The sequence below is a fragment of the Mandrillus leucophaeus genome, unplaced genomic scaffold (assembly GCF_000951045.1).
Source record: "Mandrillus leucophaeus isolate KB7577 unplaced genomic scaffold, Mleu.le_1.0 Scaffold649, whole genome shotgun sequence".
Lineage (NCBI taxonomy): Eukaryota > Metazoa > Chordata > Mammalia > Primates > Cercopithecidae > Mandrillus > Mandrillus leucophaeus.
In genome coordinates, this window is record NW_012107019.1 from 351,760 (window position 1) to 360,221 (window position 8,462).

The following is an 8,462-nucleotide window of genomic DNA, read 5'->3' on the forward strand; positions in this document are numbered from 1 at the left end:
AATAGAATATTATATATTTTAAAAATACATTTAAATAGGATATATGTTTAAAAATATTCTACCACCAGATTTAAGAATTCTTACATCTTTCTTATAGAAGGAAGCCAGAGGAGAGGGTTTCCAGTCACGTGGTTCATGTCTGTACTCTGAAACGTCATCACGATTTTTTTTCCAATGAAAAGGGAATGGTTTTCTACTCTCAAAGAATGGAGAAATGCCATTTAGCTAGGTATTCACTGGTATTTAAATGAGATGGTTCCTCTGCTAGTTAGATTGCTCCTTGACAGGGTGCTTTCATATAGTGAGTGCTTTCTTTCACAGATCATCTGTTCAATCATAAGAATGTGCCTTATTTTAAAATGAAGAATGCATCAAGCTTTAACAGGTTTAGGCCGGGCACGGTGGCTCATGCCTGTAATCCCCACACTTAGAGAGGCCGTGGCAGGCAGATCACCTGAAGTCAGGATCGAGACCAGCCTGGCCAACATGGTGAAACCCCATCTCTACTAAAAATACAGAAATTAGCCAGGTGTGGTGGCACATGCCTGTAATCCCAGCTACTCAGGAGGCTGAGGCAGGAGAATCGCTTGAACCTGGGAGGTGGAGGTTGCAGTGAGTTGAGATTGCGCCACCACACTCCAGTCTGGGTGACAGAGTGAGACTCCGTCTCAGCAACAACAAACTAAGATTTAACAGGTTTAAACAGAGTTCAAATTGTTTCATTGCTTAGATATTTGACTTTAAATTGCTTTTATGTCTTCTGTGAACTAACAGTTATATTTAGTTGATTTCTTTTTCTAAAATTTGCAGTTTTTTGCTAACAATTGAATAATCATAGGATAGATTTCTATACTTCTCCCTATCACATTCGAATATGAGAGTTCTTATCTCTGTTGGATATTGGCTTACCCAGAGAGTAAAGGCTCTTCTGTGGAGTAACCTTGGGACTGTGTAGACTTAAAATATTCTTGTTTAAGACATTTATGTTTAGAAGATACATTAATAGCCAAATGAAATTAAGCTGTGATAACATGTAACACTTTGCCCTCACCCTACCTACCAGCCTGACCAACACATCTTTCTTTCTTTTTTTTCTTTTTTTTTTTAAGACAGTTTTTTGCTCTTGTTGCCCAGGCTGGAGTGCAATGGCACAATCTTGGCTTACCACAACCTCCACCTCCCGGGTTCAAGCGATTCTCCTGCCTCAGCCTCCCGAGTAGCTGGGATTACAGGCATTTGCCACCAAGCCCGGCTAATTTTGTATTTTTAATAGAGACAGGGTTTCTCCGTGTTGGTCAGGCTGGTCTCGAACTCCTGACCTCAGGTGATCCACCCACCTCGGCCTCCCAAAGTGCTGGGATTACAGGCATGAGCCACTGCGCCCAGCCAACATCTGACTTTCAATATGGGATGTTTTATCCCATCCATTTATGTTAGCCACTAACCGCTTGCCTTTGATTCACGATTTTAATTGTTAATGTCAAGATATTAGTGACATGTTAAGTTTTGGCTTTTCTTCCTTTTTTTTTTTTTTTTTGAGACAGAGTCTTGCCATTGTCAGCCCAGGCTGGAGTGCAATGGCGCGATCTCAGCTCACTGCAACCTCTGCCTCCTGAGTTCCAGCAATTCTCCTGCCTCAGCTTCCTGAGTAGCTGAGATTATAGGCACCCACCAACAAGCCTGGCTAATTTTTGTATTTTTAGTAAAGGCAGGGTTTCACCATGTTGGCCAGGCTGGTCTCAAACTCCTAACCTCAGGTGATCCACCTCAGGTGATCGGCCTCCAAAAGTGCTGGGATTACAGGCGTGAGTCACCACACCTGGCCAAGTTTTGGCTTTTCTACATTAAATAATTTTAGTTTCTGCTCTGTTCCCCTCCCCTAATACCTGAAAATTAGGAGAAGGATCTAATTAGATGTGGAAAAGCATTCAAATGCATAATAGTAGGTAAAATTAGATAACTGCTTATTTTGAAGAAATTTCACCAAAGAAACAAATGTTCTTTACATTATTTGTAAGCTTCCATTTACAATAGATTTCCAAGGTACTAGGCCTCTGGATTTTACCATTTGCCACTTAAACCTGAAATTGGCTAATAATCAGTGATCTCAGAAGAACTCACCACAGGACAGCCTGAAACGTACAGTCCCTGAAGTGAAGTGCTTGTATGCCATCAATTACATTAATTACCAGTAGTTATAAGTCAGAAAGTAGACCCATGAAGAAAATGGATTCATCTGATAATATTTTCTATTCAAAATTTATTATATTCTATTCAACAGAAATGTACATCAAAACATTCACCCAGAAAACCAGGAGCTAGTAAGGGTACTTCGAGAACAGCTTCAAACAGAACAGGTATTGTATATATATTTATTTGAGGAGTAGATGTGATAGCTCCCTTTGCATGTGAAATTGTGATAGAACATTAGTAAATTACTTTTAGGAAACATGGGCTTCTTTCCAGCTTCAAATTACCTTATATTATTTTATAGATTGTATATTTGCAGAATGGGCAAATTGCCTAGCCTTAATCTATTCAGATGTCTTCATGTTTGTTTATTATTAATTTGCTTTAAAATATAGCAGTTTTCCTATTGTTTATTAGTGTAGAAATAATTGCTGTCTAATTGACCTTAATGAAATGTAGTGGAAAAACCCTTTTTTTCTGATATATATTCCCTAACATCTACAAAGAAATAACTAGAAGAGGTGGCTGTTTTGGTTTTTTTCTCCTTTTTTCTTCAGTTGCCAAAGTTGTAACAATAAAACTAGCTAGGCAAAGAAAAAAGTTAATTTTTTTCCTGTTTGTTCTTTGCTTTTTACCAGATGGAATCTCTAAGAATTGGAGATATACTTTATGAAGCCTGGAATAAATAGGATATTGTACACCTTCATGCCTAGATATCTAACATCAAGAAACAAAATTAAAAATTCCTTTCCTACTGATCAAACTTCACTTCCAATAAGGGTTTCGTTTTTTTAATTAAAAAGAGACAGGGTCTCACTCTGTTGCCCTGGCTGCTGTCTAACTTTTGAGCTCAAGCGCTCCTCCTACCTCGGCCTCCCAGAGTGCTAGGATTACAGTCTGGGCATGGTGGCTCACACCTGTAATCCCAGCACTTTGGGAGGTCGAGGCGGGAGAATCACTTGAGCTTAGGAGTTCCAGACCAGTTTGGGCAGCATGGCAAAACCCTGTCTCTACTAAAAATACAAAAGCTAGCTGGGTATGGTGGTGCACAGCTATAGTCCCAGCTACTCAGGAGGCTGAGGTGGGAGGATCTCATGATCCTGGGAGGTTGAGGCTGCAGTGAGCTGTGCTTGCTCCACTAAAACCAAAGTGCTGGGATTATAAGTGTGAGCCAGCACGCCTGGCCCCAATAAGGGTTTTATAATTTATCCATTCACCAAATATTTTTTGAACATCTACCACATGCCATACATTTTCTAGGCATTGGGAATTCAATCGTGAATTAAACAGACAAAAATTCCTACCCTCATGGAACTTATATTCATTGATACAAGAATAACTTAAGCAGGGCCAGGCACAGTGGCTCATGCCTGTAATCCCAGCACTTTGGGAGGCTGAGGCGGGCGGATCACAAGGTCAGGAGATCAAGACCCTCCTGGCCAACATGGTGACACCCCATCTGCACTAAAAATACAAAAATTAGCTGGGCGTGCTGGTGCACACCTGTTGTCCCAGCTACTTGGGAAACTGAGGCAGGAGAATCACTTGAACCCCGGAGGGGGAGGGTGCAGTGAGCTGAGATTGCGCCACTGTACTCCAGCCTGGTGACAGGGAGCGAGACTCCGTCTAAAAAAAAAGCAATACTTTAAGCCTATTAGTAGTACTCTGTTCCATAACAATTGTTACCCATAATTCATGTTGAGATAGGTTTTATAATTTACAAAGTGATTTCCCAAACAACAATCGTATTTAATCTTTAGACATAAGTAAGGCAATTATAATTATTCTCATTAACATATGAGACTGCTAAGATTTGCTAACACTGACACTAGCGATTTCATGACTGGGTTCAGCTATGGAGGGGCCCCAGATTGAAGTGAATCTTCCAGGTCTCCTTGCAGCAGTGTCCACTCATCTGCCTCACCTCTTCCTGAGGCCCGGCACACAGCTCTCAGAGTGAAAATAAGGCTGGCGATGTAGTCTATTCTTTGCTGTCTAGTATGACAGCCACCAGCCACCTGTGGCTATTCAAGTGAGTTAAATAGAATCTGAAATTAAGTCTTCTAGTCACACTGGCCACATTTCAAGTACACAATGGCCACATGTGGCTCGTGGCTACTGTATTGGACAGCACTGATAAAGATTTCAATTACTGCAGAAAGTTCTATTGGACATCTCTGTTAATTGATTTTTGTCAGTTTCTTTAAAAATTAATAAGGAGAAGGCTGGGTGCAGTGGCTCACGCCTGTAATCCCAGCACTTTGGGAGGCTGAGGCAGGCAGATCACCTGAGGTCAGGAGTTCAAGACCAGCCTGGTCAACATGGCGAAACCCTGTCTCTACTAAAAATACAAATTTAGCCGGGCTTGGTAGTGGCCACTTGTAATCCCAGCTACTCCAGAGGCAGGAGAATCACTTGAACCCGGGAGGCAGAGGTTTCAGTGAGCTGCGATTGTACCACTGCATTCCAGCCTGGGTGACAGAGTGAGACTCTGCCTCAAAAAGAAAAGAAAAGGTGGAGAAGGGAACATAAAGTGCTGTACACTTTTTGTAGCATTAAAACTGACATAAGTGACTATAACATCAAGGTGTAGCCTTGGATCACAGAATATTCTGGTGATTTAGGGCTATTTTGGAAGTATGACCTTTTAGTTATGTTTATTATTATTTAAATTTATTAAATTTGTTTATTAATATTGAGTGGCAAAAATCTGATTCACTTAACAGTTCCTATTTAGTAAATTTGATACTTTTTCTGTAATTAGATATTTTTCATGCTGGCAACTTTATCTGCTGGGTTCCATCAAAACAAGTTTTGATAAATAAGTATTTTTACAATACAATAACATAAGATATACGTTATGTAGACACTTCTTTTTTTTTGAGACAGGGTCTCTGTTGCCCAGGCTGGAGTGTACCAGTGTGATCTCGGCTCACTGCAGCCTCCACCTCTTGAGTGCAAGTGATTCTCCCACCTCACCCTCCCAAGTAGCTGGGACTACAGGTGCACGCCACCATGCCCAGCTAATTTTTGTATTTTGTGGTAGAGACAGGGTTTCACCATGTTGGCCAGGCTGGTCTCAAACTCTTGACCTCAAGTGATCCACCCACCTCAGCCACCCAAAGTGCTGGGATTACAGGTGTAAGCCTCCGTGCCCAGCCATGTAGACACTTTTCTAAGTCCTGAGGTACAATGAGTCCTACAGATAAATCCCTTGCCCTCATGATCCATCCTAGTGAGGTCTTTGATATCTGGATGTTTCTTGCATACGTGCAACACTTTTAAAATGAAAAAGACGTTGAAAATGAAAAAAGTGAAGACTTAGAAAACAGTTTGACATTTGATACTGTTTTCTTTTTGAGACAGGGTCTTGCTCTGTCACCTAGGCTGGAGTGCAGTGGTGCAGTCACGGCTCACTGCAGCTTCAACCTCCCAGGCTCAGGTGACCTCCCACCTCAGTCTCCCAAGTAGCTGGGACTACAGGTGCATGCCACCACCACTCTTGGCTAATTTTTCTATTTTTTATAGAGACAGGGTTTTGCCATGTTGCCCAGGCTCATCTGGAACTCCTGGGCTCAAGTGATCCACCTGCCTCGACCTCCCAAAGTGCTGGGAATACAGGCATGAGTCACTGCACCCGACCTCAATTTTTATCATTGTTAGCTTATGCACTAGCTCAGCCTTGTGTTACTCAGAATAATTTATGTATTCCAGTAGAGTAAAATATGAACTCTTGAGTTAATCTAAGTTTTTGTCTTTAAATTGTGTTTAGGAAGGAAAGTGGAGACCATGCAGCTTAAATAAAAACAATATAGCCTCATAATGTTCTTAAAATTATAACCTTAAACTATTGCACGTTTACAATGTGATGAGGGTTACACACTGTTGACTCTGTTCTCAAATATAATTTAACATGAGATACTGTTGAGGACTACATGTGTTGTATTCCAATGTGTGCACCTGTGTTCTTATTAGGATGCACCTGCTGCTGCTCGACAGCAGTTCTACACCGACATGTACTGTCCCATCTGCCTGCACCAAGCCTCCTTCCCGGTGGAGACCAACTGTGGACATCTTTTTTGTGGTAAGCAAACAACACTATACTTGGGAAAAGTGACTGTTTAGACCAAGACCAAGACCTCTATGTGTACAAAGTCTGGATTCCTAATTTTCTCTTTGTCACATTTTGTATTTTGTGAGTAGGGTAGATTACCTCTGATATCCTGCTCTACTTGTCAACCAAGTATACTTAGCATCTAAATAATATACTTACTTATTTACTTTCTATTTAGTTTGTCCATGTAGCAGCTATGGATTCAGAAGTTAAAGAAACTATTCAGCTTCCCCATAAACAGAAGTGTGTTTCTTTGGACAGTAGTTCAAGTAGATCCATAGCATGAGGGATTCACTGAGTCCCTCTTTGTTCATCACTCTTTGGGAGTTTCATTTATTATTCATCCTTCCCAGGGCAGGAAGGTTCTTCTCTCAAGAACCTGCCCAAGACCCTGCGTTGCCCTCCTGCCTCTTTTGACTCTGAGTTTGTACTGAAAGTCTTAAAGGTCTTAGTCTCAGTATGTTTGTCTCTGTCTCTGTCTGTCTCTCTCTCAACCTCTTGAGGTTTAATGAGGGAGAATGAGAACCCTAGAGCATGCCTTCGGGTAAGAAGAGAATAATTTCACACTTACTTAGTATCAGGAAGGAGTGCTTTCCACCACTCCTCATTTTTCCTGAATCTGCAGATTCAGGAAAATCTTCTATGGCTGATTATGCCATAGCAGGTTGAGGGGCAAAGTATCAGTTATTACAAGCCTATGTATTGGACATTAATATACTTCATCTAACCCCACCTATGAGGAAACAGGCTTTAGAGATATGAAGAAATGTTACAAAGAGACCAGGCACTGTGGCTCACACCTGTAATCTCAGCATAGGCAGGAGGATTGCTTGAGCCCAGGAGTTGGAGGCCAGCCTGGGAAACATAGGGAGACCCTGTCTCCACAAAAAATAAGAAATTAGCCAGGTGCAATAGCTCACATGTGCAGTCCCAGCTACTGGGGAGGCTGAGGTAGGAGAATTGCTTGAGCCCAGGAGCTTGAGGCTGCAATGAGCTGTGATCATGCTACTGCACTTCAGCATGGGCAGCAGAGCAAGATCCTGTCTCAAAAAAATAATAATAATACATTTTACAAAGAGTAGGCCAGCTGTTAAGTGACAGAGCCAATTTTTTTTTTTTTGAAATGGAGTCTCACCTTGTCGCCCAGGCTGGAGTGCAGTGGTGTGCTCTCAGCTCACTGCAACTTCCGCCTCCCAGATTAAAACGATTCTCCTGCCCCAGCCTCCCAAGCAGCTGGGATTATAGGTGCCTGCCACCATGCCCAGCTAATTTTTGTATTTTTAGTAGAGATGGGGTTTCACCATGTTGGCCAGTCTGGTCTCAAACTCCTGACATCGTGATCCACCCACCTTGGCCTCCCAAAGTGCTGGGATTACAGACGTGAGTCACCACACCCAGCCCAGACAGAGCCAAAGATTTTAAACCTAGGTTTATCTTCAATCCCTGTGCTCAGTTCTGCATGATTAGTGGTTCATACAATAGTAAACACTCGAAGCCACTTTGATTTGTCCAGTCACTAGACCTAGTTTTTTATTGTTTCTGTTTAAACAGTTGTGTTCAAGATAGGGTCTTATTGCTCCCAAAATGTAGGAAATTTTCATATAGGGACTAATTTAAAATGTAGCATATAATCATCCTGTAAATTGTGTTGGCCCTTTTGTCTAACTTCATAGTATAGAATTATTAGATACAGTGTTATTTGTGCAGTTGGAGATGGCATATTTGGAACCCATACCATGTAATGGCAGGGTTTTCTGTACCTTGTGCTCTTTCAGTAATCCAATCTCATCATTGCTTCATCCACTCATTCCAGTCTCTTCTTAAAGGTTTTCACTTAAGTAACTAACAAAGTATAAAACGCTTATTTCAGTTTTTAATCTTTTAATTTTCTATTGGAAATGCTAATCACCAGGCAAGTTATGAAAGATTGGGCAGGGAAAATTAAATGGGCATCAGAGAAGGTAGATACATTTCTCCTCTTGAACCTAATCCATGTGACACTCCTTTCCGACATTTGCTCTTGCTGTTCTTAAAACCTGAAGTGTCCTCCCTCCTGTTTTCTGCCTATCTAAATCTCATCTGTCCTATGAAGTTCAGTTCAAATCCTTTGTTCTCTACAAGTTACTCTCTAATGCATACTTCTCTGCACTCCTTTTTT

The 8,462-nt window shown here is 41.3% G+C and overlaps 1 protein-coding gene across 2 annotated transcripts in view; it reads left to right on the forward strand.

The window, feature by feature from the left end:
- Positions 1-8,462, forward strand: part of RNF170 (ring finger protein 170) — a 45,477-nt gene that overhangs the window by 22,364 nt on the left and 14,651 nt on the right. For both annotated transcript variants that reach the window (XM_012001038.1, XM_012001037.1), the window contains 2 exons: positions 2,282-2,357; positions 6,166-6,274. In XM_012001038.1, coding sequence (XP_011856428.1) covers positions 2,282-2,357; positions 6,166-6,274 — 185 coding nt within the window. The remainder of the gene's footprint in view (positions 1-2,281; positions 2,358-6,165; positions 6,275-8,462) is intronic.